At 38.8% G+C, this 18,296-nt stretch overlaps 3 protein-coding genes across 5 annotated transcripts in view; all 3 read right to left on the bottom strand.

Annotated features, from left to right (window-relative positions):
* LOC110445393 (tripartite motif-containing protein 2-like) overlaps window positions 1-3,354 on the bottom strand; it is a 33,866-nt gene extending 30,512 nt beyond the window's left edge. Inside the window, exon 1 of the mRNA XM_021489980.1 lies at window positions 3,254-3,354. The gene's annotated coding sequence lies outside the window, so the exon portion shown is untranslated. The remainder of the gene's footprint in view (window positions 1-3,253) is intronic.
* The window catches only part of LOC110445390 (tripartite motif-containing protein 2-like), an 81,552-nt gene that overhangs the window by 59,258 nt on the left and 3,998 nt on the right, over window positions 1-18,296 (bottom strand). The window contains exon 1 of one of the 3 annotated variants that reach the window (XM_021489975.1): window positions 4,764-4,834. The exons of the other annotated variants lie outside the window; for them this stretch is intronic. The gene's annotated coding sequence lies outside the window, so the exon portion shown is untranslated. Of the gene's footprint in view, window positions 1-4,763; window positions 4,835-18,296 lie in introns of those variants that run through there. 3 annotated transcript variants of the gene reach the window in all.
* The window catches only part of LOC110445392, a 19,629-nt gene continuing 16,201 nt past the window's right edge, over window positions 14,869-18,296 (bottom strand). Inside the window, exon 2 of the mRNA XM_021489979.1 lies at window positions 14,869-18,296. This exon is cut by the window's right edge and continues 1 nt beyond it. Within this exon, the coding sequence (XP_021345654.1) occupies window positions 16,536-18,296 (1,761 nt within the window). The 3' untranslated portion in view covers window positions 14,869-16,535.

The raw sequence follows: 18,296 nt of genomic DNA, 5'->3' as shown, positions 1-18,296 counted from the left end.
GCACAGGTACACAGGAGCTCACACGATAGTAACACAGGTACACAGGAGCTCACACGATAGTAACATTTACACCACATTCTTATCTAATGTTGTTTTGTCCTGAAATAAGCCGCCTGAATGGAGTCTATCGATGGTATGGTGTAGACTACCCAGTCATTCATTTCAATCTAGTTTTTGTTTGCATCTATCATTTACTTAGTATAATGCATATCTAAGGTCAAAGGTGATCACCAATGGTGCTGTACAATATAAAGTCAGTCGACCCCTACATTGTGTAAATCTACTACAATGAAGGAAACTGGTATTTATAGTGTTTCAACTTTTCACGAGTCACTCCATCCAAAATTTACGTAACAATACACACTGTCAATCATCGCTACAACCACTGATAACAATGTTTTCCTATTCTCAATGACATGGTACTAGTGTTACACAGATCCTCTATTATGGTATTCATATGTATCTTTTATCAAACGTGCAGATGGAGATGTCTGGTACATAGCGCAGAGTTCTTCTTACAATATTTGACTCGAGCTTGTTTCACAAAATCGTGTTGACTATACATACACATGGCAAGATATGATAGGTTATTGGAAGGGTCGTAGGATAACGTAAACGTAAACCTTACAACTATATCTTCTATTTTATATGACTTGCCATTTGGGTCAAATTTTCTCGTATGAAATTTGGTCCTGAAATGATTAACATAATCCGTCCAAACTCGACCAGTTCCTTTATCCTATATATCACCGGTCTATACTTTATCCTATATATCACCGGTCTATACTTTATCCTATATATCACCGGTCTATACTTTATCCTATATATCACCGGTCTATACTTTATCCTATATATCACCGGTCTATACTTTATCCTATATATCACCGGTCTATACTTTATCCTATATATCACCGGTCTATACTTTATCCTATATATCACCGGTCTATACTTTATCCTATATATCACCGGTCTATACTTTATCCTATATATCACCGGTCTATACTTTATCCTATATATCACCGGTCTATACTTTATCCTATATATCACCGGTCTATACTTTATCCTATATATCACCGGTCTATACTTTATCCTATATATCACCGGTCTATACTTTATCCTATATATCACCGGTCTATACTTTATCCTATATATCACCGGTCTATACTTTATCCTATATATCACCGGTCTATACTTTATCCTATATATCACCGGTCTATACTTTATCCTATATATCACCGGTCTATACTTTATCCTATATATCACCGGTCTTTACTTTATCCTATATATCACCGGTCTATAATTTATCCTATATATCACCGGTCTATACTTTATCCTATATATCACCGGTCTATGCTTTATCCTATATATCACCGGTCTTTACATTATCGGGATTTCCTACCATTCAGACGAGCTGGAACATGTGTACAAAATTACTTTGGTCTTTCGATTCGAGTGTGATCACTATCCTATCCTCCCACACAGAAATCGCTCTCGGTCGTTTGATTCCGTCTGATGGCGTCAGTAGTTCCCTGATGTTTCTTCCATCCCCAGACATCTGTATGACGTTGTTTGAACTACTTCCACAAACATACAAATTGCCCTCCCTATCCACGTCTATTCCTGTTGTACTTTGAACCAGCCCGACCTTCAGTACATCTGTGTGTGTTTCGTCCGACAGTCGGGTCACGGCCACCTCGTCTGGGGTAGTGGTATTGATACTAGCAAAGACGTGTCCATTCTTCTTCTTCTGATTGCTTGCAAGGTGCAAACAATTTGATCCTATGGTGAGAAGGTGTTTAGGTTCACCACCGCTTTCTGGTACACAATAAAGTGATTTTGTTGTACCGACAGTGAAATACTTGTTGTGGTATGTGACACTAAAACAGTCTTCATCAAGCTTTGGAATCTTGATTTTCGATGAAACGGTCAAGGTTGAATCCCCGACATTGACAATACATATTGTTTTGACCTGGTACAGCATCACTGCCACAGTGTTGTTATCAATGCGACAAAGATCACAGGTTGCATCCGTAAGTTCCAGCTCAAATTGAAAATCACCTTTTTCTGTAAATAGTTTTATCTTTGTATTTGCATTGTCTGCAACAACAATACGACCACCAGGTAGGAAGACAACTCCATACGGCTTACAGTCATTTTTGTCTGAAGCAACTTTGATAGTGAACTTCCCCGTCATCTTCAACTGACGTTCCGACAACGGTACCATGCTACTATACACAGTAGATGGCAGTCTCCTCGGTTGTTGATTAACAACTATCTTCCCCAGTGTAAGACTGGTGTTGGTGTCGACAGCAAGAATATCCGGGTCAGATTCATGTTTGATACTTGTGGACGTAGACGACCTCTCCAACTCCTGTATGAGTTCCTTACAGGACTCAACCTCCGCCTGTCCTCTCTGGAACAGACAGATCGTTCCCACAGTGTCATCCTTCAAGGCTGCATCATCGGATGACGTCAGCGTGTTCTGTATAGAGAACATCAGCCGTTCACATTGCTGTCCCGATATCTCCAGGTTTTCTTTTTCTCTTTTGAAGGCCGATATCAGTTTGTCTGTGAGATCTTTCTGTAGAACATCGAACCGCTCGTCGATCTGTTTGCGTATATATGTCGATCAAACTTTGCAGTGCAGTGTCCTGATCTAGTATCATGGTTTTCAGTTGCTCTCCAACATCCATTATCAGTATCTCCATGGCTTTTACGTTTTCCCGAAGTTTCTCCAACAGATCATCGATCTTAGAGCTTTTCCTCAACTTGTCCCAGTAATCCTCTGTTGACGTCACCACTTCACACTTCCGGTGATCGACGATGATACATTTACTGCATCCAAGTAGCTTATGATCTTCACAGTAATATTCCATCTTCTCCTTGTGTTTCCAACATCCAGTGACTGAGGCCTTCTGTTGTAGTATAGCTGACATGTTTAATTCAGAAATGTCCTGAACGTCACATTCTTTATGAAACAAATCATGAACGTTAATTTTGCAGTCTGTACAGAAATAAGTGTTGTTATGTTTACACCAAAACTTCGCCGGGACATTCTTATTTCCTTTAGTCTCGCATGGTTTGCACGTCGTGAAAGATTTATCTGTCTTTTGTAATTGCTGGATTATTTCGACTGCCAGATTGTTGGTGGGGAACTGTTCGGCCCAACTCTCTTTACCTTCTGATTGATTCACCGGCTCCGTGACTTTCCGGCACACAGGACAGGAGAAAGAAGACGCTGACGCCATCTTACCTGACAACTCCTTAGTGATGTAGCTACCCAGGCATTCCAAACAAAACGAATGTAGACAAGGCAGTGACTTTGGTTGTCGCAGCTGCTCCAGGCAGATAGGACATTCGAGTAAGTGGGAGACAAGGGACTGACGCATGGCGCCATCTACCGACGAATGTTCGTGTCCCAGCCCACCCTCCGCCATGTTAACCGACGTGTCTTTGTACCTTGAGAAAAATTATTCAAAATCAATTTCTTGTAGAATGAATCCTTACTAATGTATTAAAATTGACAACTTGCTGGATAAAGTTACAGGAGTAAAACAATTGTTTTCGTTTCATGGAAATTATTAAATTGATACGGACAAAAGTAGAACTTTAACCTAAGACAACGCAGTTTTCACCTTTGCTCTCATATCATTGAATAATAAACTTTATCTATTTTACAACAATTGTGAAACACATTTTTCACATTTTTATTTTTTTACGAAATCCGTAAGGATTTATTTAATTGACTTCGTGTACATGAATGAGAGTGATACATGACTGTTTTCGTTCCAACATGGTAATGATGTAATTAAATTATAACATAAGAGAACGCTAAGTTCACCTTTAGTGTAATATCATTGAATATATATAAACTAAATTTATTTTACAACAATTATTAAATAGGTTTCCTTCAATTCATATTAATCACTATTTTTGGCGCGGATGGAAGGGCACATGGAGTCAATTGAAATTGTTAATGTTTCCATAACTGTTTTTGATTCAATTTGAATCTGCTTGTAATAAGTGTGACTGTAAAACTATCAAATCAAAATGTAGTGTTTCTTTTACATTGCTACAATAGATAATTTATACTGAAACTAAAAGCAGGTACTTTATACAATTTTGATGTCGTAGCGCAGATTCTGACGTCGTCAGTCGCATGTGCGGAATAACTTTTCTTTTTAAAACTATATACCACGACTCCCGATTCAAACACATTGAAAACAAAGAAAATAACTCAGAAAGACGACGAACGGGAAACAGGAAGTACACCTTATCTTCCTGGATATGAAAGTTAGAAATAACAGTAGAAGTGTGCATGGGATAGATTTTAAAGATATTCTGATAATGCACGCACATTTAAGTAGCCGTGTAGGCTTGAACCGAGCAAAATAGAATACACACCCTGCTTTACATAGGCCGGCTAACAGAGTTGACATGAGGCCAGTGCATCTGATTGGGTTTAATGTTAGACATATACAAAACGAAAGCAAACACGTCCTTATAGATTATCTCTTATCATATGGGAATATGTCTGTGTCGAACAAACACTTGGCATTATTAACAAATATATAAGTTTAATATATCATTTCCAATTTTACTGATATAAACTTTCGTTTCACATATGTCTATCATTAGTATCAGCTTGTTGTTATAAACATTGTTGTTCCTCCAAATTACGAACTTACTGAAGGTTTGTCGTTTGCAATGACTTGCTGTCATGTTATTTGTGTCTAATGGTCCGTATACAAATGGTGACTTACTGTTCTATCCTCGCATTAGCCACAAAGTTTGACAGAAACCTCGGTACGGTCCTCTCCTTTGTCGCTACGCCTTGTCACAAATGGAGATACGATTCTAAATTACGGCACGTACGGCCGGAGTTTCATCCGGTCCGGATTTTGTCATTTTGTAGTTTAAAATTCATTTAGAAAAACCTTATCGATATTAGTGGGGTTTTTCGGTTAAATTTGATTTTGGTTCAGAAAAGCTTAAAGACCTTAGCTTCCTGGATATGTAACATCATGTTAAAGTGTTCATTGGATTGATTTTAAAGAAATTCTGATAAACCGAACCAAAGAGAATACACACCCTGCGTTAGATAGGCCGGCTTACACAGTTGACATGAAGCCATTTTATCTGACTCGGTTTCAATGTTACACATATACAAAACGAAACCAAACACGTCCTGATTATCCCTTATCAGGTTACATATGGGAAAATGTCTCTGTCGAACAAAAAATCGGCATTATAAACATATAGAGATATAGGTTTAATATGTCATTTCCAAGTTTACTGCTATCAATTTTCGTTTCACATAAGTCTATCATTAGCACTAGTTTGTATTGTACATAAACATTGGTGTTCTAACAAATTACACCACTTAATGAAAGTTTGTGGTTTGTAATGATATACTGTCATGTCTTATGTAGCTAAAGATTCGCATACAAATGGTTACTTACTCTTCTACTCGCCCATTAGCTTCAAGGTCCGCATACAAATGATTACTAACTCTTCTACTCTCCCATTAGCCACAAGGTCCACATACAAATGGTTACTGACTGTTCTACTCTCCCATTAGCCACAAGGTCCACACACAAATGGTTACTAACTCTTCTACTCTCCCATTAGCCACAAGGTCCACATACAAATGGTTACTGACTGTTCTACTCTCCCATTAGCCACAAGGTCCACACACAAATGGTTACTTACTCTTCTACTCTCCCATTAGCCACAAATTTTGACAGAAATATTTTATGAATCACTTCCTCGTCAATATGTCTCGTCGATTCTAAATTACAGCATGTAGGGGCGAACTTCAATCCGGTCTGGATTATGTCATTGCTGTTTACTTTTAAAATTCATATCGGAAGAAAATATCAATAATAGTCACCCTCATTTCGGGTTAAAAAGTGATTCGATTTAAAAGTTTTCATGACCGGTCGTCAGTTTATTTATTTTATTTTCCCTTTATTTCGTTTGTTATTAATTTTAACAAAATAAGATATACAGAAATGTTGTTAAGGGTTAAATCCAGATATCCATAGTGTCAATAAGAGATATATTGAGTCTAAAATCGATTCTACTAATTCTTGCCTTTGAACATTATCACCACATGCCTCTTGCTTTTAATTGTGTACCTGGAGTCACGGTATGTCATTACATATATCTGTACCCTGTGTACAGATATCTGTCATGCCGTAGACAGGGTACAGATATCTTTCATGCGGTACACATGGTACAGATATCTTTCATGCCGTAAACAGGTTACAGATATCTTTTGTGCCGTACACAGGAAATATATATATATATATCATGCCGTTCACAGGGTACAGATAACTGTCATGCGGTACACATGGTAAAGATATCTCTCATGCCGTAAACAGAGTGCAGATATATGTTTTGTGGTACACAGAGAAAATATATATATATATATTTCCTGTGTACGGCACAACAGATATCTGTACCCTGTTTACGGCATGACAGATATCTGTACCATGTGTACCGCATGACAGATATCTGTACCCTGTGTACGGCATGACAGATATCTGTACCCTGTGTACGGCATGATAGATATCTGTACCCTGTGTACGGCATGATAGATATCTGTACCCTGTGTACGGCAAGACAGTTATACCTTGTTTACGGCATGACAGAAATCTGTACCCTGTGTACGGCAGGATAGATACCTGTTCCTTGTGTACGGCATGTCATATATCTGGACCCAGTTTACGGCATATATCTGTACCTTGTTTACGGCATGACATAAATATGTACCATGTGTACGGCATGACATATATCTGTACCTTGTGTACGGCATGTCGTATATCTGTACCCAGTTTACGGCATATATCTGTACCTTGTTTACGGCATGACATAAATATGTACCATGTGTACGGCATGACAGATATCTGTACCCTGTGTACGGCAGGATAGATACCTGTACCTTGTGTACGGCATGTCATATATCTGTACCCTGTGTACGGCACGACAGATATATGTACCCTGTGTACGGAAGGACTGATATATATACCCTGCGTACGGCATGACATAAATATGTTCCATTTTTACGGCATGACAGAAATCTGTACCATGTGTATAGCATGACACATACCTGTACCATGTGGACGGCATGACAGATACCTGTACCCTGTGTACTGCATGTCATATATCTGGACACAGTTTACGGCATATATCTGTACCCAGTGTACGGCATATATCTGTATCTTGTTTACGGCATGACATAAATATGTACCCTGTGGGCGGCATGACAGATATTTATCCCCTGTTTACGGCATGGCAGATATATATATACCCTGCGTACGGCATGACATAAATATGTACCCTGTGGGCGGCATGACAGATATATGTACCCTGTGGGCGGCATGACAGATATTTATCCCCTGTTTACGGCATGCCAGATAATGTCATATATCTGTGCCCTGTGTACGGCAGGGAATGTATATATACCCTGTGTACGTGACATATATCTGTATCCTGTGTACGGCATGGCATATATATGTGCCTTGTGGTCAGCATGACAGATATCTGTGCCCTGAGTACGGCATGACATATAGTTGTGCCCTGTGTTCGGCATGACATATATCTGTACCATGTGTATAACATGACATATCCCTGTACCATGTCTACGCCATGATATAAATCTGTACCCTGTGTACTGCAGGTCAGATATATATACCCTTTGTACGGCAGGACAGGTATATATACCCTGTGTAAGGCATGACAGATATCCGAACCCTGTGTACGGCAAGACAGATATCTGTACCTAGTGTACGGTATGACAGTGTACCCTGTGTACGTACCTTGTTTACGGCGTGACAGATCCCTGTGTACGGCACAACAGATATCTGTACCTAGTGTACGGTATGACAGATATATGTACCCTGTGGACTGATATATATCTGTATCCTGTGTACGGCAGGACAGATATATATACCCTGTGTACGGCATGACAGATATCTATACCCTGTGTATAGCATGACATATACCTGTACCATGTGTACGGCATGATATATATCTGTATCCTGTGTACGGCATGACAAATATATCTGTACCCTGTGTACGGCATGACATGTATCTTTACCTTGTGTACGGCATGACATAAATATGAACCATGCAGACGGCATGATAGATATTTGTACCCTGTGTACGGCAGGATAGATACATGTACCCTGTGTATAGCATGACATATACCTGTACCATGTGTACGGCATGACATATATCTGTACCCTGTGTACGGCAGGACAGATATATATACCCTGTGTACGGCATGACATATATCTGTACCTTGTGTACGGCATGACATATAGTTGTGCCCTGTGTTCGGCATGACATATATCTGTACCCTGTGTACGGCAGGACAGATATATATATACCCTGTATACGGCATGACATATATATGTACCTTGTGTACGGCACGACAGATATCTGTACCCTATGTAGTAGGACAAATATCTGTACCTTGTGTACAGCGTGACAGATATCTGTACCCTGTGTAAGGCATGACATATATCTGAGCAGTGTACCTACAAATATATTTGTCCTGTGTTCAGCATGACAGATATATATATACCCTGTTTACGGCATGACATATATCTGTACCCTGTTAACGGCATGACAGAAATATATACCCTTTGTACGGCAGGACAGATATATATACCTTGTTTACGGCGTGACAGATAGCTGTACCCTGTATACGGCATGACAGATATTGATACGTTGTGTACGGCATGACAGATATTTATACCCTATTTACGGCATGACAAATATCTGTACCCTGTGTACGGCAAGACAGATATATATATACCTTGTGTACGGCATGACAGATATTTATACCCTGTGTACGTCATGATATAAATATGTACCCTGTGTACGACAAGACAGATATATATACCCTGTGTACGGCATAACAGATATATATATACCCTGTGTACGGCATGACAGATATGTTTACCCTGTTAACGGCCTGACAGATATGTTTACCCTGTGTACGGCACCACATATATCTGTACCCTGTGTACGGCACCACAGATATATGTACCCTGTGTACGGCATGACAGATATATGTACCCTGTGTACGGCATGACATATATCTGTACCCTGTTAACGGCCTGACAGAATATGTTTACCCTGTGTACGGCACCACAGATATCTGTACTCTGTTTACGGCATGACAGATATTTATACCCTGTGTACGGCATGACAGATATTTATACCCTGTTTATGGCATGACATATAAATGTACCCTGTTAACGGCATGACAGATATATGTACCCTGTGTACGTCATGACATAAATATGTACCCTGTGGACGGCATGACAGATATTTATACCCTGTTTACGGCATGACAGATATCTGTACCTAGTGTACGGTATGACAGATATATGTACCCTGATATATATAGCATGTGTAACGCACGACAGATATATGTACCCTGTTTACGGCATGGCAGATATCTGTACCCTGTTTACGGCATGATAGATATATATACCCTGTGTACTGCATGACAGATATATATATACCCTGTGTACGGCACGACAGATATCTGTACCTTGTGTACGGCACGACAGATATATATATCCCCTGTGTACGGCACGACAGATATATATATACACTGCGTACGGCACGATATATATCTGTACCTTGTTATATACCCTGTGTACGGCATGACAGATATATGTACCTTGTGTACGGCACGACAGATATATATATACCCTGCGTACGGCACGATATATATCTGTACCTTGTGTACTGCACGACATATATCTTTACCCTGTGTACGGCATGACAGATATATATATACCCTGTGTACGGCACGACAGATATCTGTACCTTGTTTACTGCATGACATATATCTATACCCTGTTAACGGCATGACAGATATCTGTACCCTGTTAACGGCATGACAGATATCTGTACCCTGTGTACGGCATGACACATATATTTACCCTGTGTACGGCATGGCAGATATATATATACCCTGTGTACGGCACGACAGATATCTGTACCTTGTGTACGGCATGACATATATCTGTACCCTGTTAACGGCATGACAGATATGTTTACCCTGTGTACGGCACGACAGATATTTTTACCCTGTGTACGGCATGACAGATATATGTACCTTGTGTACGGCACGACATATATCTTTACCCTGTGTACGACATGACAGATATATGTACCTTGTGTACGGCACGACAGATATATATATATACCCTGTGTACGGCACGATAGATATCTGTCCCTTGTGTACGGCACGACATATATCTTTACCCTGTGTACGGCATGACAGATATATATACCCTGTGTACGGCATGACAGATATATATATACCCTGTGTACGGCACGACAGATATATGTACCTTGTTGACGGCATGACATATATCTGTACCCTGTTAACGGCATGACAGATATCTGTACCCTGTGTACGGCACGACAGCTATCTGTCCCCTGTTTACGGCATGGCAGATATCTGTACCCTGTGTACGGCAGGACAGATATCTGTACCTTGTATACCGGATGGCATATATCTGTACCCTGTTTACGGCATGGCAGATTGCTGTACCCTTTGTACGGCAGGACAGATATATATACCCTGTGTACGGCACGACAGCTATCTGTACCCTGTTTACGGCATGGCAGATAGCTATACCCTTTGTACGGCAGGACAGATATATATACCCTGTGTACGGCACGACAGATATCTGTACCCTGTGTACGGCATGACAGATATATGTACCTACTCGATTTTACATTGCTGCAATCGGATGTCTCTGTACCACGTCTCATATTTGTTCAAGCATGGATTTTGTGTTTGAGTCGAATTTCTTGTTCCGGCTATAAAATAATAAGAAAATCTTATTTTTTCAACGAGTTGGGAAAACATTGAAGAGACGTAGAGCAGAAAACTGTTTTCAATGTTTTATTTGACTTTGTGATCGTTTGAAATGATTTAAGCGAGTGACAAGAAAGTTGGTTTGAGCACAGACTCCCTGCTTGAGCAACGAGAACGGTTTCATAAATATGGGCCCTGTCTGTTTAATCATGCACAGTGTCAGTGTGTGGGGAAAATAGTATCTCAACATGATGTCAGTGTATGGGAGAATGGTATCTCTCAACATGATGTCAGTGTATGGGGGGATGGTATCTCTCCACATGATGTCAGTGTATGGGAGGATGGTATATCTCAACATGATATCACTGTATGGGAGGGTGGATGGATGTGTATCTTTTGTTACGTACGGTATGGGGGAGGGTTGTTCATGTCACTTCTTAGACATGTAGATCTCTGTTATAGACTGTAATAGTATATAAATTAGATGCTAGGGACATGCAATAACTCTCCTCGCAGAACAGTTGCATTTGTCTGAAGGAACTTTTATAGTGATAATTTTATTTAGAACAAGTTGGTTCTCTAACATTTACGAGTGAATGTTAATAATCATGATAGCATTGTGTTTTTATGTCACACACATCAGTGTATATTACCATATACAGTACCCCCTCATTACCTACGTGGTGACAGAAAACTAAACATTCTTCATACCAGACTAAGACACGAATGCAGTCCTCTCAAACATGCATGATCTTTACCGTGCAAACTTGGTCCAAGACTCCAATTGTCATCATCAATTTTTATTTCCTCCAAAAAGGAGATATTTGTGTATAAGAAAAAAAGCAAAAATTACAAAAAGGACAGAAAATGCCGCGGTAGGGCGCAGCTAAAGAACTGTGTCCTCGCGAATGCGAGTAAAAGTCTTAGTCATGGTTTCTTAAATCATTCCATTCACTTGAGTTCGCGAAGCGCGCACGACAAAGTATGCTGCATGCATCAGAAACAGTTTTTGAGTTGTATTATCCTGAAATTGGGGACCTGTTTTTGCACCTAATAAATTGTGAACAATGGTAGCAGTGTCATGTTGATCAATGTAATTGAACACATTCAATCCAAACTTATGCAGGGTCATCTGAGGGAAATGAGCTCGGAGTTCGCTGGTGTACTCGCAGGTACAGCAATAGTGAGATACGACGTCACAGAAATGTTGGGAATACTTGGAGCAAACGTTCTGGTCAGGTGGCGAAGGCTTTGCCAATAATCTGCACAATGAGTAAATTTCTTCTATGTCTCTGTTAGATTTAGCCGCGCGCAACATAATGTACGGGTTGTAGGAGGAGTGACAGTTCCTAAATATATCAAAATCACGGTTGTTTCTTAGTCGATCTTTTAGGGTCAGGTTTTCTGTAGCCATTATGGAATTTCTCACTATTCCCTTCCACTGAAGCTTAGAGGGGAACGTGTAGTTACGAAGGTGTGCATCCAAGTAAGACGACGGGTTATATTTGTAGATTATCTGCACAATATCCGGAACAAACCCTCTTTCACGAACACTTCCAACATTTTCCTTTTGCAAATGAAGGAATGAATATAGTCTTCTTGTGAAGATCTGCTTAGTTAAGAGAGACTGCTCCATCAGAACAAGCTTTCCCAGAAATATTAGCTTCCTCTTATCAATAGCTGCAGAAATTCTAATCAAACCAAGTATAGGCTCAACAATATCTGACCTGGCACGACGATCAGCTCCAAGAATGACCTTAGCAGCGTAATGTTGAAAGCGACTAAGTTTCGCGAGGTCGGTATTACCGAGTTGAACCCAGTGCTCACATCCATATAGAATTGAAGATAGTATCACTTTCTTATAAAGACTGACTTTTACTAAAGGATTGATATCACATGCTGAGGGACAAAGCCCTATGATAGAATGTAGCGTCTTTCTCCCTTTGTCACACGCAGCCTGGATGCGTTCGGCGTTAGACATTTGTGAGCTTACACAAAACAGAAAACTAAACATTCTTCATACCAGACTAAGACAAGAATGCAGTCCTCTCAAACATGATCTTTACCGTGCAATTTTGGTCCAAGACTCCAATTGTATAAATTGTGGCTACCATTGCGAAAATGCCTATCACTTCTTCTTTGAATGTCAACCTTACACAGATGCTCGTACTGTACTTTTTGATCATATAAATAATTTAAATGTACGTTTAACGTTGAGATTATTACTGTTTGGAAATGAACATCTGGCTTTGGATACAAATTGTGATGTATTCAAACAAGTGCAAACTTGTATTAGATCCAGTGGAAGATTTTAACATGTTTCGATTATGAACTTGACTTTAAAATATGTTTTTGTTTTTGTTTGTTTGTATGTGTATGTGTTACTTCAAAAATCGCTTCATACTACTATGAATTGTAATTGACAGTCTATATCATCATCTGTTATTTTGAATAGTTGTTGTACGGAGATGGCTTCATAAGTTATAATAACTTGTGCCAAATCCTATTTTCCAATTCCGGTTAATAAAATATGTTTTAAGTTAAAAAACAGTGTTAAAAGACGTTCAAGGGCACATAACTCTTGACACACGTTTTTCATTAACACGTAACTATAATTGCTTACTCGATAATGACAGAAACAGATTAAAACAGACGTTTGAGAGACAGTTTGACATTGTAAACTAATCAACAGTTCTTCAACATAAAATTTGCCAATGGTATTTTGAAAAATGGTTATTTCAATGAACCTTGGCTTCGTTGTTAGACATGGATATATATTGAGGATAATGACAGCCTTTTTTCACATTACCATTTAAGGGAACTCTGACGTTCAAGGGGACAGAACTCTTGGCACGGGTTTTCCATTAAGAATGTTTTATTATTTCCTGAACATTTAACTATACTACTAACGCTCTTATGACAGTAACAGATTATCAGACGATAAAAAGACAGTTTGACTTTCTAAATTAATCAACAGGGTTTTTTTCAACATAAATTTTCCAATTGTATTTTGAAAATTGGAAATGTTAACCATCTTTTGCTTAGTTGTTAGAAATGGATATAGTTTGAGGATAATAACAGACTTGTTTCTCACAGTACATCAATTTACTATTTATCACATAATGTACTGTGTTATCCAGAGAATATATCCATGTCATATTTTTTGACGTATTAACCCATGTAATATGACCTATCAGCCCTGTGATTGGTGGTAAGTTTCAATTGTGACGTCACGCCTAGGATAAATCACGTCACAGACTTTACGCACCGAGTCAAAATGGCGGTTTTTTACATTTCAAGGTTGCAGGAAAATTGACGTTTTACACGAACAAATGCCAAAAATCTTGATTATGTGATAAAAAGGATCCTACACTTGTATCCATATCATATGAAATTTATGGAACTCGTCACGAATTTTTCATTTTAGCTCGCCAGAGGCTCACTGAATAAAGAATAAACTTAGACTCGTTTCATAAATCTCATATGAAATAAATTCATGTAAGATCCTATATTTCTGTCACTAGTAAAGGGAACTTTGCTATGAACAAGACCGTATATACGGTATACAGGGGAATGTTCGCCGCAGTTTAAGTTTCGACGTTTTCTCTCTCCCTAATGAGGGTGATTTTAACATAAAACATGTAATTAAAGGTGAAGGGCGAAATTAACACTTGGCAAACATAGATTTTGTCGGCAGGGGGCGAATGTTTTATTAGGCGACAGCTTCCCGGTATACAGTAGTACCCTCAACAAAAAAGGAAACAAGAAATTAGGGATAAACATTTTTATTTTTTTTTCATTAAATGAAAAACATTTTAAACTTTTGATACTGTTTTACATTTACATCAGTCCATTTATTGAAAATCAAATCAATATTTAAAACATGTTTCAAACAATGACAAAGGGTTATTTCCTTAATTCAAAGTAGCTTTGTATATAAATATTATTAAAAATAGATGATAAAATCACGAAATGCTTTCACTTTAAATGCATGATAACATTTTGTTAAGAGATATTCTGTTTATTTTAAAGATACTATTTAAAATATTCAAATAAATGAAACACTGAATATCGAATGACACTTTAAAAATCAAAGTTTTCATTAATTTCATGTAAAAATGAATTATTCTTGTGAAATATATCTCAACAGATTTTGTTTCTATTGAATAGTATGTGGATAACACATATGTCACTATTGGACTGCTGTAAGGAAACACATTGAAATGATAAAGTCCTAGTACATTTAACTTATATGAAAGGATTTTGTTATACAACCTAGATACACAATTAGATTTCGTTCACTTTGCTGGCTTACTAGACTGACCTCCGTCTTCAGAGTATTAAAATTTTCAGAACAATTAACTTTGATAACTTGGATTTCGGATTTTAAGTTTCTAACATTCATCATGCTCTAAGAAAATTGATGATTTCCTGGAAAATTATTGAACTATTGATACTATATATTTGTGATAGCTTCACTTAAACTAATGCGTTCGTGACTGACAGATGCTATTAAAATCATGCATGTGTTTAAGTTATGTATGATAATAATGAGTTGTTTCATGTATACAGTTAAAAGGCATTTTTTCTGAGAATTTTTTATTTACATGTACATGTACTTAATTTTCTGTTATTACTTTTTTACCCCTATACTTATCCTCCATATTCGTGATAATATAGGCATACGAACAACTAAGTGTCAAATGTTACAAGTACGACATAATAATAGTAACACGGGTACACATGAGTTGCCAACATAGTAAAATGTATACCTCCGTATTATTTAATGTTGTTTTGTCCTGAAATAAACCGCTTGAACGGAGCCGGTCGTCTTGCTCTGTCGATGGTAAGGTGTAGACTGCCCATTCAATCATTTCAATTTAGTTTTTGTTTGCATCTATTACCGACTTAGCATTACGCATATTTAAGGTCAAAGGTGACCACCAATGGTATTGTACAATTGCCAGTCGACCCCTACCATTGTGTAAATATATTACAAGGAAGGAAACTGGTATTTATAGTGTTCAACTTTTCACGAGTCACTCCATCCAAAATTTACGTAACAAAACACACTGTCACTCATCACTACAACCACTGATGGAAATGTTTCCCTACTCTCAATGACATGGTACTAGTGTTACACAGATCCTCTATTATGGCATTTATATGTATATGTTATCAAACGTGCAGGTGGAGATGTCTGGTACATAGCGCAGAGTTCTTCTTACAATATTTGACTCGAGCTTGTTTCACAAAATCATGTTGACTATACATAACACATGGCAAGACATGATAAGTTAGTGGAATGTTCGTAGGATAACGTAAATACAAACCCTACAACTTTAACATGCATAGTATGTGGCTTTCCATGCGGGTGAAGTTTTCTTGTATGGAATTTGGTCTTGAAATGATTAACATAGTCCGTCCAAACTCGACCAGTTCCTTTATCCTATATATCACCGGTCTATACTTTATCCTATATATCACTGGTCTATACTTTATCCTATATATCACCGGTCTATACTTTGTCCTATATATCACCGGTCTATACTTTATCCTACATATCACCGGTCTATACTTTATCGTATATATCACCAGTCTATACTTTATCCTATATATCACCGGTCTATACTTTATCCTATATATCACCGGTCTATACATTCTCGGGATTCCCTACCATTCAGACGAGCTGGAACAAGTGTACAAAGTTCCTTTGGTCTTCTACTTCGTTTGTGATCACTATCCTATCCTCCCACACAGCAATCGCTCTCGGTCGTTTGATTCCATCTGATGACGTCAGCAGTTCCCTGATGTTTCTTCCATTCCCAGAAATCTGAATGACATTCTGTGAACTAGCTCCACAGACATACACATTGCCCTCCCTGTCCACATCTATTCCTGTTGTACCTTTCATGACCCCGACCTTCAATATGTCTGCTTTGGTATCGTCCGACAGTCGGGTCACGGCCACCTCGTCTGGGGTAGAGGTACAAATACTAGCAAAGACGTGTCCAGTCTTCTGATTGCTTGCGAGATGCAAACATTTTGATCCAATTGTGAGAAGTTTTTTAGGTTCACCTCCGGTTGCTGGGACACTATAGATTGATTTAGCTGTACCGACAGTGAAATGGTTGTTGTGGTATGCCACTCCAAGACAGTTTTTATCAAGCTTTGGCATCTGGATTTTCGATGAAACGGTCAAGGTAGAATCCCCGACATTAACAATACATATTGTTTTGACGGTCATCAGTATCACTGTCACAGTGTTGTCATCAATACGACAAAGATCACAGGATGCATCCGTAAGTTCCAACTCAAATTTTAAATCACCTTTCTCTGTAAATAGTTTCATCTTTCTATTTCCTTGATCTCCGACAACAATACGACCACCAGGAAGGAAGACAACTCCAAACGCCTTACAGTCGTTTTTGTCTGAAGCATCTTTGATAGTGAACTTCCCCGTCATCTTCAAATGACGTTCCGACAACGGTACCATGCTACTATACACAGTAGATGGCAGTCTCCTCGGTTGTTGATTAACAACTATCTTTCCCATTGTAAGGCAGGTGTTGGTTTCGACAGCGAGAATATCCGGGTCATATTCATGTTTGATACTTGTGGACGAAGACGACCTCTCCAACTCCTGTATGAGTTCCTTACAGGACTCGACCTCCGCCTGTCCTCTCTGGAATAGACAAATTGTCCCCACGGTGTCGTCCTTCAAGGCTGCATCTTCTGATGACTTGAGCGTGTTCTGTATAGAGAACATCAGCCGTTCACATTTCTGTATGGAAATTTCGAGACTTTCTTTTTCTTCCTTAAAGGATTGTACAATGTTTTCTGAAAGATCTTTCTGTAGTACATCAAACCGCTCGTCGATCTTTTTGCGTATGTCGGTCAAACTTTGCAGAGCAGTGTCCTGATCCATTGTCATGGACTGAAGTTGTTCACCAACATCTTTGATCAGTATCTCCATGACATCTGCACTTTTCCGAAGTTCCTCCAGCAGATCGTCGATTTTAGAGCCTTTCCTCAACTTGACCCGGTAATCGTCTGCTGACGTCACCAATTCACACTTTCGATGATCCAAGATGATGCATTTGCTACATCCCAGAATTTGATGATCTTCACAGTAATATTCCATCTTTTCCTCGTGTTTTCCACATCCATTGACTGAGGCCTTCTGATGTAGTATAACCGATATGTTTACTTCAGAGATGTCTTGACATTCACATTCTTCATGAAGCAAATCATGAATGTTGATTTTGCAGGTTGAACAGAAGTAAGTGTTGATCAGCTTACACCAGAACCTGGCTTGGTTATTCAAGTTTCCTTTCTTTTCACATGGTTTGCACGTGATCGAGTTATCTGTCTTTTGTAATTGCTGGATTATTTCGACCGCCAGATTGTTGGTGGGGAATTGTTCGGCCCAACTCTCTTT

The sequence above is a fragment of the Mizuhopecten yessoensis genome, unplaced genomic scaffold (genome assembly GCF_002113885.1).
Source record: "Mizuhopecten yessoensis strain PY_sf001 unplaced genomic scaffold, ASM211388v2 scaffold2255, whole genome shotgun sequence".
NCBI lineage: Eukaryota > Metazoa > Mollusca > Bivalvia > Pectinida > Pectinidae > Mizuhopecten > Mizuhopecten yessoensis.
Note: the sequence above shows the minus strand (reverse complement) of the source record. Positions and strands in the feature narration are given on the sequence as shown.